The sequence below is a fragment of the Acinonyx jubatus genome, chromosome B1 (genome assembly GCF_027475565.1).
Source record: "Acinonyx jubatus isolate Ajub_Pintada_27869175 chromosome B1, VMU_Ajub_asm_v1.0, whole genome shotgun sequence".
Lineage (NCBI taxonomy): Eukaryota > Metazoa > Chordata > Mammalia > Carnivora > Felidae > Acinonyx > Acinonyx jubatus.
The window spans coordinates 99,350,786-99,368,417 of NC_069382.1; the positions used below are offsets into that span (position 1 = coordinate 99,350,786).

General features: G+C 38.5%; 1 protein-coding gene across 9 annotated transcripts in view; it reads right to left on the bottom strand.

Moving 5' to 3' along the window:
* BBS12 (Bardet-Biedl syndrome 12) overlaps positions 1-17,539 on the bottom strand; it is a 61,329-nt gene extending 43,790 nt beyond the window's left edge. The window contains exons 1-4 of one of the 9 annotated variants that reach the window (XM_027063982.2): positions 17,363-17,514; positions 10,539-10,706; positions 9,590-9,655; positions 1,121-7,308 (exon numbers count right to left, since the gene is read on the bottom strand). In XM_027063982.2, coding sequence (XP_026919783.1) covers positions 5,157-7,298 — 2,142 coding nt within the window. In that variant the 5' untranslated portion in view covers positions 7,299-7,308; positions 9,590-9,655; positions 10,539-10,706; positions 17,363-17,514 and the 3' untranslated portion in view covers positions 1,121-5,156. Of the gene's footprint in view, positions 1-1,120; positions 7,309-9,589; positions 9,656-10,538; positions 10,707-17,362 lie in introns of those variants that run through there. The other 8 variants (XM_015074609.3, XR_003421651.2, XR_008296150.1 and 5 more) reach the window with 8 other exon arrangements.
* Between the last annotated feature and the right edge of the window lie 93 nt (positions 17,540-17,632).

Sequence of the window (17,632 nt, forward strand, 5' to 3'; positions counted from 1 at the left end):
TGTAGGGATTCCTTTGCTAGAATTTCTTGAAGATTATTTTTTGAAGAGCTAGTGAACCCCTGGTCCAGAAAGAGTTATTTATCATTAGGAAGACTGGCTATAATGTGATGTAAGGTAACTGCAAACCTCTTTGTAGTCTATAATTTTAAAGAAGCAGATTGGTCTCAAAGATGTCAATACTTCTTTGGTCTCTTGAAAAATGTCTACCTGCTTATGCACAGGGTTTCTTAGAAAACTCACTTATTTAAATGAATCAAGTTTATGTGTGGGATGGGACTCAGTCTGCAAGGACAGAACAGTTCCTTGAGTAATTACAACTTAAAAGCACTCCTTAAAAAAATTGGAAAAATAGCAGATAAACCACACAACAGTAAAAAGTTTTTTATAATCTGGAAACAAAATGAACTTACAAAATCTATATTAAAATGAGACTTCTAGGGGCGCCTGGGGGGCTCAGTCGGCTGAGCGTCCGACTTTGGCTCAGGTCATGATCTCACGGTTTGTGAGTTCCAGCCCCGCAATGGGTTATGTGCTGACAGCTCAGAGCCTGGAGCCTGCTTCGGATTCTGTGTCTCCCTCTCTCTCTGCCCCTCCGCTTCTCATGGTCTGTCTCTCCCTTTCTCTCAAAAATAAACATAAAAAAAATAAAAAAAAATAAAATGAGACTTCTACTTTCAAACGAAAGTATTTATAACAAAATTTTACTAAATATTTAATCATACTAATACATACAAATACCAACTTCACAAATCTATTATATAAAGTGAGCTAAGAATCTGCATTAATATTAGTGGTGCTCATAATTTTCATAATACTTTAACAAAAAGTAAGTGTTGGGCGCCTGGGTGGCTCAGTTGGTTGGGTGTCCGACTTCGGCTCAGGTCACGATCTCACAGTCTGTGAGCTTGAGCCCCACATCGGGCTCTGTGTTGACAGCTCAGAGCCTGGAGCCTGCTTTGGATTGTGTCTCCCTCTCTCTCTGCCCCTCTCCTGCTCATGCTTTGTCTCTATCTCAAAAATAAATTAAAAAAAACTTAAAAAAATTAAAAAAAAAAACAAACAAAACCCCACTAAGTGTTAATGGTATACAGGAGAGTAAAAGTATCGATACCTACACAAGTAAAATAACACACTTTATTTTAAAAAACAGTTCAACACTTAATGTTATTTTAACTTTGAAGACAATATATATAACTAGAATGATGATCTGTGCAAAGTTTTCATGTGATCACATTTAAGACAACCATTAAACCAAAAATTATATTCTTTTACCTAAGTAGAGGATAAAACCAAATTATATTTTCTAATATATTTAAATTATCCCTGTAAACTAGACATTCTCTTTTCTTGTTTTGTTATTGTTACTTTACAGAAAAAGCTTCCTATCACAGTTAATACTTAGAAATACATTTTGGAGCAGATAAAATCTTAGTGTAAATTCCTGCTCTACTACCTACTAGCTGTAAGATTTTGGGCAAGTTTCTTAACATTATTAAGCTCATTTCCTCCTCTATACAATGGAGAAAATGTTTCAAAGATTGAGGTAATATGTGTTATGGGCTGAATTGTGTCCCCCTCAATTCATTTGTTGAAGTCCTAGTCCCCAGTACTTCAGAATGTGACTGTATTGGAGGCAGGCTTTTTAAAGAGGTAATTAAATTAAGATGAGGTCATTAGGGAGGTCATTAGTGTCCTTACAAGAAGAGGAAATTAGGACATAGATACAGAGGGAAGACATGAAGACACAGTGAGAAGACATCCATCTACAAGTGAAGGAGAGAGGCCTCGGAGGAAACCAACTCTGCCCACACCTTGATCTCAGACTTCTAGTCCCCCGATTTGGGAGATAATAAATTTTTGTTGTTTAAGCCTCCTAATGTGTGCTATTTTGTTATGCCAACCCTACCAAATTAATACAATATGTAAAGAATTTAGAATAGTGCCTGGAACATGGTAGGTAATTAATAATTTAATTACTATATTATTTCCCCAGAGCTCTTCTAATGTTCAACTCCACACATAATTTGGTTCTTACAATGTTCGATTTATGGCTAAGTAGCAATAGAGCTCTGCGATGGGCTCTCAGCATCCCTGCACTTTCTTGCTGAGTTTGAGCTCTCTTGGTTTTGTTTTTTGTTTTGTTTGTTGAGCTCTCTTTTTCCAGGTCATTTCTCAGGGATGTGTTTCCAGTGAGTCACCTTCAATGATGAATATCTCACTCCAGACAAAGAACAGGCTTACTTCTGCTTACTGTAAAAGTTGTGAATTGCCTAAGTTAGATGTTCCTCTCTTATAGCACAACACATTGTATATGCAGGCATTCATCATGGGCTTTTATGGTACCCCTGTGGGACTTGGAAAGACAGAGGATCAACATGAAGCTCTGCCTACATACAACCATTTGTTTCCAACCCAGAAGTCTCATGGCTCCTGCCAGTATCCCATGGAATTTTAGTTGTTAGCTTGTAAACAGGGCAAAATCTCAGACCCTGTCAGTTCTTGACAGTTTTGGCTGAGAAAGCCATGGTTTCCTGGAAAAGATGAGGGACCCAATGGGCTGGGTTGAGAGAGATAAGTCTTCCTGAGATCCAACAGTAAATGTTTTCACCTAAGTAGTTGGAAAGGGGAAGGGGAATATAAGTTCCCACTGTCACACTGTACCCCCACTCTTAAATTATATTTGGAGGATAAGCAGTGTGAAGTAAGATTAAAACAAACCAGTCAAATCATGTATTGGTTGTTGTTCCCTCGCCTCAGGGTGGGAAAAGAAACAATATTAATATAACAAGGCAGCATCCCCCACGGCTCTAGCCAAGAAGAAATTTGGCTGTGGCTGCTAAGTCAAGGGGTCCTCAAAGCGGAAACAAATGCTGCCAGCAATGAGTAACTAAAACTTTGAGCAGATCAAAATTGTAGGTTTGTTGAGCACAAGTTGGGCAGCTGATCAAAACCAAAATTAAATGCAAAGCATTGCTTACTGGCACAGAACCATTCTCTCCCTCTGCACTTCTTGGTAACTCCTTCACCCTGACCTTAGCTGCTTTAAGGAAAAAGCCAAGTGTGGTGGGGAAACTTGGGGGAAGAAAGTGGCTCTGTTAGATGCAGGTGCCCAAGTTCCCATTCTAGGGGAAATTGGTATTAGGCATAGGGTGGTCAAAGGTACCAAGGGCTGTAGGACACTGAGGAGGTACAGTGCTATATGGAGGGCAAAGAGAAAGATCCCCAGTTTGGGTGTTCCCCAGATACTGGGAAGTGCCCAGGAAAGAAGTTGACATCAACACTGAAGACAAGGGCCAAGAAAGAAAAAAAGAGCCTCCTTGGATGCAGGGAGATAACAATCTCTTGGCAACTGTTAAAGACCCTAATGTGCCAGTGTTAAACTTCTTTGTCCATGTTCCCATAGGGGGAAAAAGTGACTAAAGCCCAAACTAAGATTAGAATAAATTTGTATGAAAATATATAACATGCTTATATTACAAATGGTCATAAAGTGCCAGAGGACATTTTCCCATTCAGGGTATTACTGCATGTAGAGAAATGAGACAAACTTCCTGCCATCTACTACCACGCCCTAACCTACCCTAATGCTTTGGCAGGTTGGGATTTAGTGTGAGTGCCTCAATGTTCTGATGTCCCAAATGTTCACTAGATAGATGATGGTTCTGGTGGTTAAGTTAGAAGCCTGTGTCCATGATCAGTAGCTCTGACTGTGGCTATTATCTTCTTCTACCAGTAAAAGTGGCTGATAAACCTGAACAAAATTCAGAACTTTGTTTGCCAAGTAGTTTCTCAAGATTATTTAGACAGAGTAATAGCACTTAATTCCTCTGAAAGCCAAACAAACAAAAGTTGTCTCCTTAATAAGACTCTTTACTCAGTATTGGAGGCAGTTCATAATGCTATCAATGGCAGCTTCTAGATGTGAAAATGTACAAACACAGGAACCAGGACAACCTAGTTTCAATCTGATTTTATACTTCTATTAATGTTTGAGTAGCCTTGGATTTCACCATGTATAGCAATAAGGCTGCAACCACTGAGTGACACTACCTATGTGACTTAATCAAATCACATAATGGTTATTCAAATTAGGTTTCACAACAAATCTTTAAGTACAGTGACCTCGCCCTGTTGGGATGTGCTTGTATGTGGGGAAAATGGGCCACAGTAGGTCTCTCCATTAGGGATTGGGGATGTGTTTTGGCCATCTATTACCTCCTGTAATTTTGTCAGTGACATTGAAGATTAACAACTCAGTCAAAGCTTCCTGGCATGGGTCATAATGTATGACACATTGGTCTTACAGTACATTCATGCTAATAAAAAGACACCCGTCCCTTGGAATTTAAAATTGACTAAATTCAAGACCCTAGGGGGCATCACCGAGATCAATACTACAGACCAGTTTCATCCTGCTGCTCAGAGTCTGACAGTAGCCTTAATTAACTGCTATATGAAACTAATTAAAGAGATTTGGTATTGACTAAACAACCTGTCAGATTAATTGGACTAGCTAAGAGAGTGGCATTCTTACATGAAAATTCAAGTTTGGCCAAGAGCACGTCAGGTTAAGGAGTGAGTATTTGGAAGAGGCCATCCATTATGGGCTCTGAGTGACACTGCATATTTCTGGGTATGCCATGAATACAAGGACCTGACCTATCTTTACCCAGTCCATGTCTCTGGCTTGTATTTACACTGAACAACCTTGAGGCATGAGGTAACAACTCCCCCTGGACAAAGAACAGGATTGTTTCTGTTGACTATAAAAGCAGTGGAAGTCCCATATTCAGTGTTCCTTTTCTATAACACAACCCACTGTGTGTGGGTTCCATCACTGTGTGTGTGCTGGCTTCCATCACTGATACAAACCAACAGGAAGCCCTGGCTACCACTTTTGCTTGTGAATAATAAAAGTGCTTTGTCTCTGGCCCAGGTGTCTCATGTATCCTGTAGCATCCCATGAAATAGTAACAGGCTCACCTGTTAGCCTGTAAGTCTGGTGAAATCTCAGACCCTGCAGTTGTTGACAGACATCAGTAATTTTCTTCTTGGTAATAGCTGGCATTTTAGGCACTATGACTTGGCTACTAGGAAATTTATTATTAGCAAGATACATTATAAAAGATTATTTTCCAAAGACTTAGCCAATAACACTACAAAAATAAAAAGCCCTCTGTTTCCTGTGAATTTATCTGTGTGTGTCCAAGTCCAGTAATAATTTCACTGTCTGTCTGAAGTACCAAAAGCACTAAATCCAAAGCTCGGCGCCACGCCTCAGTCTTTGGTGTAACAATGTCATAAACGCTTGGAATCTGTTCCAGTTTATTTGAAATGCCTGAATTAAAAATTCCACTATTTAGTTTACTGTATTCATTCAAGATGTAAGATGAAGGAGAGCCAGAGTCTGTGGCACTTTGTAGATGTTGTTGAATGACTGTGCTGGCTCCCAATTCTGATGAGCAATTGGCAGTGTTATACATGAGAGCTGAAAGGTATTTGTGCCATCCATTTGCCAGGCATTTCAGCACAGTTGATCTGTATAGTGCCAGAGATGAGGCCAGCCAAGAGGAAGTATTATGAAGCCATCCTGAACAGACGTGGTTTCTTTTACTCAGTGATTGCTCTGCAAGAATTTGAAGATGGCTAAGACACAAAAATTCAACTGCGCCACCTCCAAGAAAGACCTTTTGCTCTCTTAGAGCATAATACAGACGATAGGCACAAGTCCAGAACCTGTCTTCTCTGGCTTGCATCTGTGCAGGGAGTGGGCTAGTGAGCACTACTGTAACCAAATTAATTCCTTCTGTTTTTATCATGATTGTCAGTATGTTGATCCTATCTATGACATCTGAGGGAATACTTCTCCAGAAGGTCACACAGACCCCACTGCCCACACAGTTTTCATTCACTTGTGTAATGTAGGCCACCTGTACTGCTCCTGAAGCTTCCGCGAAAGCCTGCATCACACTGCTGTTCACTGAGCCAATTACCAACCGCTTACTGTGCATGCACTTTTCAATTAAGTCTTCAGACACATTTCCTTGTACCAGGACAAGGTTCACATTGAACTTGATTAATACCTGTAATACATAATCTGTCCATTGTTCTTCTGAGCTGTATTGTTGAACCTTCATGCTTTCTAATAGCGTGTTAATATTTGCAGCCTTATTAAATCCCAGGTGGCGATAATTCTCTGTGAGGTCACCCTCAATGAGAATAATCTGGACAGGCTGATTCTGCAATTCCTTGATCAGAGTAGTATTAGATATTGATACAACAGTGATATATCCTGGGCAGACACAAGAAAAAGTTTCAGGTACACCGGGTAAACAGCAAGTGAAGATTCTTGAAATGTCGAACACAAATGGTATTGTACAGTTGCCTTGTTGCGTACTTGCATTCTGAAATTGTAGTCGAACTGCTGCATCTACTAATTTCATGCTGTTGTGATCTCCATGACTCAAACCCATCTCCAACTCTACCAAATCATTACATCTGTAAGTACGGGGAGTAGCTGCACCATGTTGTTCTAGAAATCCCTCTGGTTTGTTTATCCACCGATTACTATCTGTCCTATTAAAATGCCTACTGTGGATTAGTATTGACTTTCTACAGCGGCTGTCGGCGAGCAGACTCTTTTTCAGAGTTTGAGGATTCTGTAATGTGTTTTTATTTGCTTCATCTTCAGCCTGAGGTCTAAAGAGTTTAGGTGATCTAACAGGTATCCCAGAAAGGTTGTAAATGGTCAATGATGGAGAGGCAACATCCTTGAGATCATGCGCCTTCTGTAAACCAGTATCTGAAGGGATCTGTAGAAAAGGACACAAACTGACACCACATGTTTCAAGTCCAGAAAATGTCTTTGTGCTGTCTATATGGTCAAATATATTATGGATAGGTACTTGAAGGGAAACTACCTCTTCAATGCAAGAGTTCAAGCCTTCTGACATTACAGACACTATTAATGAAATGGGGACACCCAAATGAAGACATTCTTCAGCGGCACTGCTCCATGCACCGACAAGAAACAAAAGGGTACTGGTTCCAGTTTTATAGGTGTTATTTTGTGTTTGAACTGCTTCATTGAGAAGTTGTCCCACTGCACTGGTTAAATCCAAACTTTCAAGAAGTCTTACTACTGAACTGATTAATATACTTTCATGACGCTCTTCATCAACAATAAATTTAGATGATTTTACTGGGCCTAGGAAGGTTCTTCCTGTTCCTGAAAATGATGAAAGTTGCTGAAGTCCCACATGCCTTCTTTTATTTATGACCCTGCAAGCCATCACCATGAATCATCATCTGCAAATAAAATAAAAACTTGGAACTTTATTCAGTGTACTTCATGGTTATAATTGCTCATAAAAGAAAAATCCGATATCGTCCCTGCCTTTGAGGAGTTTCTGATATATATATTTTCCATTAAATATGGTCAGTGCAATGTTACTGTATTATAATGATATTGCGATAAAGGTATGGGCATGTGGGTAAGAAACACTTCATTCAATCATGCAGGTAATAATCCTGGTAGTGTTTCCAGAAGAAGCAATGGCTGAAATGAGTCTTGAAGAACAATCCAAAAGAGCAAATTGAAGGAGGTGGTAGTAAATGCACATGTATGTGAAAAAACAGTGTATTTGGGTGATACAAGTTTAGTTTCACAGGAATATAAAGAAAGTAGTGAGAAATGGGAGATGCAGCTCTAGAAGAGAAACAGGTTGGAGCATGAAGGGCATCATGTGCCATGTCAAACCCGACCCAATAATGGGAATCAATCACTGAAGTGTTTTAAGTAAGGAAGATTAATAAACAGTTTGATGTAGAGTTTGCAAGCCTGCGCTCTCAAGTCTGGGCTTGAACTTGGCTCTAATGCTTACCAGCTGTGTAGACTTCATCAAATGATTTAACTACTCTATCCTGCTTTTGCATCTGGAAACTGAGGAAAATAGCACAATCTACTTCTTAGGGTTATTATAAGGAGTAAACGAGTACAGTGCTTACAACAGTGCCTGGCACATAATCCCTTCTGAGTACCACCGCTACTACTACTAGTGTTTTGGAAATAGCACCACTCTGATAACAGCACAGAGAATGAACTGGATGGGTGCCTGACTGGAGGCAGAGAGGCCAGCTAAGAATCATTACAGTTATCTAGATAAGGAATGTGGAAGAGGGATGCAGGTAAGAAGATGGACTTGGTTATTGGTTAGAATGTAATGGGGAAAAATACTACTTAAAGAGAAGTTCAAGAGCTATTAGGCTTTTTCCACATAATATTTCAAAATCTACATCTAAGACTAGTAAGAACTTACAAGAGAAAAACTTTCTCCCAGTAAAAAGAATCTTTTAACAAATACCCCCAATTGAAAAGCTGTCTATAATAAAATGACCTATCTTATGAAATATGAGCTGTCAGTTAAAGCACTAGAACTGAAATTGTAAATAATATAAACTTCTCTTCTAATTCTAAGACTTTGTAATTCTTTGAGTGATATTTTTTATCTCAATCCTTTAAATCCAAAATATCTAAAAGAAAACAATTAAGAGTTTTCCTTTTCATCTGATAAATTTGTTTCTTTCTTTTCTCTTTTCTTCAGAAGCTTTTTAAAATGATGTATGGCAATTAGGGTGATTTATTTATTTAATTATTCTTTTTTTTAACGCTTATTCATTTTTGAAAGAGAGAGACAGAGCGCAAGCAGGGTAGGGCAAGAAGAGAGGGAGACACAGAATCTGAAGCAGGCTCCACACTCTGAGCTGTCAGCACAGAGCCTGATGCAGGGCTCTAAGCCAAAACTGCAAGATCACGATCTGAGCCAAAGTCAGACACTTAACCAGTTGAGCCACCCAGGCGCCTTGGCAATTAGGATGACTTAAATTTTGTTTTTTCATGTTTATTTATTTTTGAGAGAGAGAGAGAGAGAGAGAGACAGAGTGCAAGCAGGGGAGGGGACACACAGAATTCGAAGCAGGCTCCAGGCTCTGAGCTGTCAGCAAGAGCCCTACATGGGGCTTGAATTCACAAGCCATGAGATCATGACTTGAGCTGAAGTCGGACGCTTAACTGACTGGGCCACCCAGGTGCCCCAGATAAATTTGTTTCTAGAATACCTAGATTCATCCTTGAAGCTGAGGAACACTACCATTTGAGATACCTTAAGATCAGGAGGAAGCCATAACACAACTATTCCTCAAGACTAGCTTCCTATAAGCTTTCAAGGACTAGAGAAAAGTGAGCACAGCCTAGGAAAATGTTCAATGAGTTGTCTGAAATCAGGTACAAATGCTCTTTTGTGAAAATTTCAATTCTGTAAAATAAAAATAAAACTCTTGATACACTCAGACATATCCCTAGACAGCATAAAAATATATTCTAGGACTCTAATACTCTAATCCTGAGACCCATGATATCTTACAATTATCTGATCTTAGCATGTTTTTGCTGTCCTTTACCCCTCACCCCCATATTATCAATTCTCGACTTACTCAGTTTAAATTCTAAAGTCCTATTTGTCAATTACAATCACTCCCTTGCACATATACCCTCAAAATCCTTATCCCTCTTTAGGTTCATCCTACTCACCTTGCAAAGTCACAAAGCCTGATGAAATCCAACTCTCTTGTCTACTCCATGCTTACCCTGGTACAGCTGAAATAAACAGAAAAACACACACAACCATACTGGTGTCATTTCAAACCTCAAGTGGCCCTTAGTATTGCCTGAAAATCTACTTCCCTAGTTCACTTATCTTTTTATAAAAGATTATCATTTACTGGGTTCTATTTTTAAAAGTTTTGCCTACCCCTGACTACAAAAGATATTCTTCTATACTTCTTCTAAAAATGTTATGGTTTTTATCTTTTTTTTTTAAATGAGGTGAACACATAACATAAACCATTTTAAAATGTACAATTCAGTGGCACTTAGTACACTCACAGTGTTGTACAATCACTACCTTTATCTAGTTCTAAAACATTTCCCTCACCCCAAAAGAAAACCCTTAAAGCCATTAAACATTCTCTTCCTGTTCTCTCCTCCAGCCTCTAGCAACCAATCTGCTTTATGTCTCTATGGATTTACCTATTCTGGATATTTCATGTAAATAGAATCACACAATACTCTTTCACTGAGCATAATGTTTTTGAGGTTTATCCACACTGTATCATGTATCAGTACTTCATTCCCTTTAGGGCTGAGTAATATTCTATTGCATGTATATATCATCTTGTTTATTTATCTGCTGATAAATATTTGAATTGTTTCTACCTTTTGACTATTGTGAATTTGTGCTGTTATCAACATTTGTGTACAAGTGTTTGAATATCTGTTTTCAATTACTTTGGGTATACACCTAGGAGTGGTCACATGGTAATTTTATGTTTAACCTTCTGAGGAACCACCAAACTGTCTTCTATAGCAGCTAAACCATTTTACTTTCTCACCAGCAAGAAATTTCTCCACATCCCTGCTGTATTGATTTCCTAGGGCACCTACACTAAATTACCAAAAACAGGGTGGCTTAAAACAATACATTTTTATTCTCTCATGGTTCTGGAGTCCAGAAGAAATCAAGGTGTCTGCAGGGCCATGATCCTTCTGAAGGCTCTCGAGAAATCTCTTCCAGCTTTGAGTTGCCTCCTGGAGGTCCGTGGCTTTTGGTAACAAAACTTGAATATCTGCTTCTCTTTCACATGGCTTTCTTAAAAAGACACAAGTCATTGTATTTAGGGTCCACCCTAATCTACTATGACCTCATCTTAACTAACAAGTTCTATAAAGACCCCATTTCTAAATAAAATCACATTCTGAGATTCTGGGTAGACATAAATTTTGAAGGAACATCATTCAACCCAGTATGCTTACCAATACAAATCTTCCTTTTTTTTTTTTGTTTTGTTATTGTTTTTAAATAGACATCTTAGTGGATATGAAGCGATATTTCATTGTGATATTGACTTGCATTTCTCTAATGATGTTGAGCATCTTTTCATTTACCAGTTGGCCATTTACATTTTTTCTTCGGAGAAATATTTATTCAAATCTTTTGCCCGTTTTAAAATTGGGCTCTCTTTTGTTGTTGAATTGTAAGAGTTCTTTATATATTCTGGAAATTAGAACCTTATCAGAATACAACTTACAGACATTTTCTCTCTGTATGTTGTATTTTCTACTTTTTTGATAAGGTACTTTGATGCATAAAAGTTTTCCATTTTAATGAAGCCTAATTTGTCTATTTTTTTCTTTGTTGCTCATGCTCTTGGTGTCATATTTAAGAATCTACTGCCAAATCCAAAGTCACAAAGATCTGACCCAGTGTTTTCCTCAAAGAATTTTATAGTTTTATGTCTTATATTATGTTAATTGATACATCTGATTTTTCTATATGGGGTGAAGTAGGGGACCAACTTCATTCTTTTGCACTGGATGTCAAATTGTCCCAGCACCATTTATTGAAAGACTATTCTTTCACCATTGAGTGGTTTTGGCATCTTTGTCAAAAATCAATTGGCAATAGACTTTTGGGTTTATTTGTGGACTTTCAATCCTATCTCATTGGTCTATATGTCCATCCTTATGCCAGGACCACACTTTTTTGATTATTATAGCTTTGTGGCAAGTTTTGAAGCAAGGGAGTGTGAAACTCCAACTCTGCTCTTTTTGTTTTAGCTTTTACATTTATGTTTGCAATTCATCTTAAACTGATTTTTTGTAAATGGTGTGAGGTAGGGGTCATTTTGTTCCTTCCTGGATATCCAGTTGCTCTAGAATAATTTGTTGAAAAGACAAGCTTAAAATGACTGGCTTTTTGCTTGTTTCTAATTTCTAACATGTTTTGAGAGCTTATTAAGTATGAGGTACTTTACATGCACTATGTAATATAGTTCTCACAATATAATGAGGTGCAAAAAGCCTATGAAAATGAAAAACTGTTAAGTAACTTACAAAATCTCACAGCTAGTAAGTAATAGGTTATGAACTAAAACCCAGATTTGTCTAAAACCAAAGTCCCATGTTATTAACTACCATACAATACTACCTTCTGGCTGCCCCTCTACCCAACATGATAGCAATTCACCTCTCTTCTGTAGAATCTTCCATTGCATTTCCCACTTCCAAACCTTATTGCCTTCTTCTAAATTTTTTTTTAACGTTTATTTATTTTTGAGAGAGACAGAGACAAAGCATGAGCAGGGGAGGGGCAGAGAGAGAGGGAGACACAGAATCTGAAGCAGGCTCCAGGCTTTGAGCTGTCAGCACAGAGCCCGATGCGGGGCTTGAACTCACAAACCGTGAGATCATGACCTGGGCCAAAGTCGGATACTCAACTGACTGAGCCACCCAGGCGCCCCTTATTGCCTTCTTCTAAACCTGTTCATACCCTTAATATGGCTATGCCCTTTCTTCTCTAAGCATCAGAGTCTCTGTTATGGTTTCTTCTCTATAAATTTTTTTAACAATCCGCCTTTTTTTTTTTTTCTTAAATATTTATTTATTTTTGAGAGTGAGAGAGAAAGCATGAGCAGGGGAGGGGCAGAGAGAGAGTGGGGCAGAGGATCCGAAGCAGGCTCTGCACTGACAGCAGAGGGCCTGATATGGGGCTTGAACTCCCGACCCTTGAGATCATGACCTGAGCTGAAGTAGGCTGCTTAACCAACTGAGCCACTCAGGTGCCCCCTCTATACTATGTTTAAATCACAAGATATTACTATATGAATGGAAAAGTTACAGAGAATTTAGAACAAAAGGAAAAAAGCCATGGGCTATTTCAAACCTACTCAAGCTTTCAAAGTCTGTATTTAATTTATGTGAAAAAGGTTTTCCCAGAGAAGACACGAAATTACTAAAACTAATCTACAGACAAAAAGTTACATAAAACTGATCTAAAAAATATTCAATTATTTCAACTGATCTAAAAAATATTCAATTATTTCACTTATATGTAAAATCAAAAAAAAAAAAAAAACCACAAAGCAGAAACTGATCCATAAATACAGAGAACAAACTGGTGGTTGCTGGAGGGAAGGGAATGGTTAAAAGGGGTGAAGAGGAGTGGGAGGTACAGGTTCCCAATTATAGAAGGAATAAATCACAGGGATGAAAGTACAACATAAAGAATATAGTCAATGGTATTGTAATAGTGTTGTATGGCAACAGATGGTAGCTCCACTTGTGATAAGCATAGCATAACATACAGAGCTGTGGAATCACTATGTTGTACACCTGAAACTAATGTAACACTGTGTGTCAATTCTACTCAATAAAATATGAATAAACAAATAAATAAATATTCAAGAGAAATGCTGTTTCAGCATTTGAAGACTATTCTGTTTCAGCAGCAATTAAAAAAAAAAAAAAAGCCAGTCTTATCATTCCTAAGGTTAGAAAAGCTCCTAAGTAATTATTTTAGAGAGATTAGTTAATTAGCATAAAATAAAAATCCTTCATCTTCTAAAAAGTGGAGTATAAAAAGGCAAAGACAGTGAAGCGGATGGTGAAATACATAATTCCAAAGATAAAAACACCTCTGGTAACTATTCTCGGCATTGAATTGACACACTCTGATTCTTGTTCTGAGATACATCAGCACCAGTGTTTTCCACAAACAGCTGTTTTATTACTGAGATCCTTAACAACTTTACTTGTCAGCTTAATGTTTCTTGAACATTTTAAAGCTGTAATAGAAGCATTCATACTACTTCACTGGGTTTTGACATCAGAAGCAGCTTTCTTTTCCTCTTATCATGTCTAGTCCTGTATACGGAATTTGTTTTAGAATACTAAGACATGCAATGCTTTTTAGGAGTTGAATTTTTAAAAATACTATTATTTTATGACAGGTATGATTAGCTTTTGTCATCATCAAAATCAATAGTTTGCGTATCTCATCTATTCCTAATATAGCAGTCTAATCATATGATTCCATTACTTAAAAAACCTTCAACTTCGAACATAAAGGCCTTTGCTCCTTTGTCTCACACAGGACTCCTTTTAAACAATTAACTCAGATCCTTTCACTTCTCTGCTCAAAATCCTGCAATGTCTTCCCATTTCACCAGGAATGAAAATTAAGGTCTTTAAAGCCCTAATAATCTGCACCCCTTCTTCTTACCCCTCTTTATTTCCTATTACACTATCCCTTGAGCACTTGGCTGTGGCCTCCTTTCTGTTCCTGGAACATCCAAGGCATGCTCCTTAACTTATAATTTCTGTTCTAGTTGCTCCCACTTTCTGGGATGCTCTTCCCTGGGAAATCTATTGCCTTGCCACCTCTAAGTATTTACTCAAATTTCCCCTTTTCAACGAGGCCCACGCTTGGGCACCCTATTTAACACCACAAGCTCTTCCTTTCTAAGTGTAGAATTCCCTTTAACTGTTTGGATGAACTTTAACTACTTGGATTCCTATTAACTGCTCTACTTCCTTTTTTTCCATAACATTTATCACCTTATAAAATAGTACACAGTTTACATATCTATTATTATTTCTCAGCTATCTCCCTCTGTTGAAATCTAATTCCCAGGAGGATAATTTTAGTCACTGAGGTATCCCACATAACAAAAATATTGTCTGACATACTGCAGACACTCAAGAAGTATCTGGTGAGCAAATGAAGAAATGGCTTTCACCATATTTGCTAAATCTTAACTTTTAAGTACAAAACTGAAAAGATTAAACAGATGGTGCTGTCAGTATTCCCCCACCACAAATTTAAGTTTCAATCACCTTTAGAGTTGATGTGATTCCTATATGGCACTGTCTTAGTTGAGATCCCATAATTCCAAAACGGTACCTCCTTCACATGGTTGTCAGAATTATCTTTGAAAAGCACAAACCTAATCAAAGCACTCCATTGCCTAAAAACATCTGTTTATCTTATAAAACAAAATCTTTACTCCCTAGCTTGACATAGGTGTCCCATAATTGGACCTCAATGTAATTTATGACTCATTTTCCACCCTTCCATATAAACCCTATGATCTTGCCACACGAGAAGACACATTTATTTTCATTTTTACACATGCTATATTCAGATTTGAATATGCTACCCTTTCTTCACTTTGGCAAATGCTGTGTATCTTTCATGACCCAAGGCAAATGCCACATTTTGAATATAACCTTCTCCAATGCACCAGGAAGGAACAGTGCCTCTTTCCTGTGCTCAAGCACTTTCTACACACACCTACTGAAGCACTTAGCACCCTGAATTTCAAATTCTGTATTTGTGTCTGTGCCTTTCTCCCTGACTAATCTGTGGGTTGCTTTTATTCTTCTTTATACTCTACATTCAGTTCCTTTCAAACTCACCCAATAGTTGGCACAGTACATGTGGAAAGTATTAAATAATTATAGATTTACTCAAGAGTGCCAATGGATTTAACATTTTCTTAGATTATTATTACCATTATTGTTTTATAATATAATTACATTAATAACAGCTATTTTTCAAGACTAAGTACTTCCTACCCAAGACCTAGAAATTGTAATCTGAGCCTATAATTAAAAAATCATTTTCACTAGAAGTTAATTTCCCAAATATAAGAACCTAAATCATAAAGTGATATAAAAGCAGGTTAATATATTACTTCAGCCTTTTAATTGCCATGAGATCAAACTTTATCTAGGTTAGAATCTGGTTCTATATGTTTGGTCACTATTTATTTCTGGGTCTCAGAAATCCTGAAAATATTAGTAGAAAAGATGCAGTAAATGTCCTTGAAAGTGATCAAAAGGAATTTTCCCAGTGAGACCAATGGCCTGAAAAATCAATACACAGTTAACCCTTAAACACTGAGAGTTAGGGGCCCCAACCAATCAGTGCACAACCGGAAATCCAAATATAACTCTTAACTCACCTGAAACTTAACTACCAATAGCCTACTGTTGTTTGGAAGCCTTACCAATAACATAAGCAGTTGATTAACACATATTTTATGTCATATGTATTATATACTGTGTTTTTATAATAATACCTTTTTCTTAAAATTTTCAACATCTCTAGGCTATGAGGTTCAACCAGGAGTCTTTTCAAATCGTGGCAAATCTCCAAAAAAATATCTATGTGTAAGTGGGCCCACACAGTTCAAATCCATGTTGTTCAAGAGTCAGCTGTATTATAAGTGAATGAATATTTTTACTTAGTTCACAAAATATCTTGAACTTGCATCATTTTAATTTCCACAGGGACAACTTAATACAGAAAAAAAAAAAAACAAAAAAAAAACTTCTCATATTAGAATAACCTTACCTATTTTCCAGAATCCTAATGAGCTGTTTATCTATGGTTACAAAGCTTGGATGTCTGACTAGGATATAATGTGAACCAGACAGGATGATGGTTTTAGAAAATGTGCCATGTTTCTATTTACTACAGTATGAACAGTGATTTGGGAGACTGCTTCAAGAATGTACTTTGCACATTTTTCTTGCCCTAACTTCAAGGAGTAAGTGGGATAAAGGGAAAAAAATCTAGGCAAAAGTTAATGTTCCTTCTGAATCCACTCACTGCTGGAGAAGCCTGTATGATTTTTGTTAAATAAAGTACTTACTCTGCAGAAGGTACTGCAGAAGGCATAAAAAGAATCCTGATGTGTAAGCTATTAGGGTTAGAAATTTTAAAGGGCTATCATCACTTCATTCCTACCAGGAAGTCAGAGGTCCACCTCATTCTTTCCCACCCTTAAGCTGGTCCCTAACCAGATTCATGATTGGGCAAACCAGCAAGTCTGGCTCTCTGGGCAAAAATTTGCTTTGATTTACAGCAGTTATGGGCTGCTAAATCCTGAGTCTATTGGATTATCAGACTACTTGTGTCTGACTGACTCATGAGTATGGATCTACGCTGGATATGGCTGGAAAGCCGGTCAAATCTTGGGATTCAAACCATTGGAATGGCTGGGGATGAGGTGGGGGATGGGGGGCGGTGTCTGTCTGACAGTAACATGGGTGGGGCCAAAGTCCTGCTCGGCGAATAAATACTACAACACAGGTAAAAACCCTTTCCTATGCAGTGAGGCTTGATACATCACAACACCTTATCCGGCTTCCTTCCAGTCGCCATCCCCACTTCTTTCCAGTCATACCCCTACCGCGCCAGAATCTCTCCGAACCAGAGGGAAATGTTAAAGGCCAATCCCCGGGCACTGTGGAAGTTGAGAAATATCGAGGGGCGCATGGAAAAGGCAGTCCCCTCCACCTCTGGTAATCCCAGTCGGATGGTAAACCAAAACTGGACCAAATTTACCCGGCCCGCCAGGCCCTAGATTCTCAATCATAACCCCGGGCACGAAGAGGTCAAAAAAGCAAATAAGGCTGCACTGAAGACTTAGCAGTCAGTGGAAGCACCTCGTTACTAACCTCGCTCTTTTCTCCATCTTCACCCGAGGCTCCAGTTCCCAGCTTCCCACCGCCAGACGCGGTCCTGGCCGGCCCATGGACGCCAGAGCGCCGGGACGAAGACGCCCCCTTCCCCGCCGGCGTTTTGCGCATGCGCGAAGCGGGGCGAGAGGGCCGGCTGGGCGGGGCTGGTCGCTAAGAAACCAGAGGAAAAGTTCTGCTTAAGGGTTGGCTGGGAAAGGCAGAGCGTTACTATATTGGTAGAGAGTAGGGAGAGGGGGCTGGCCTCAA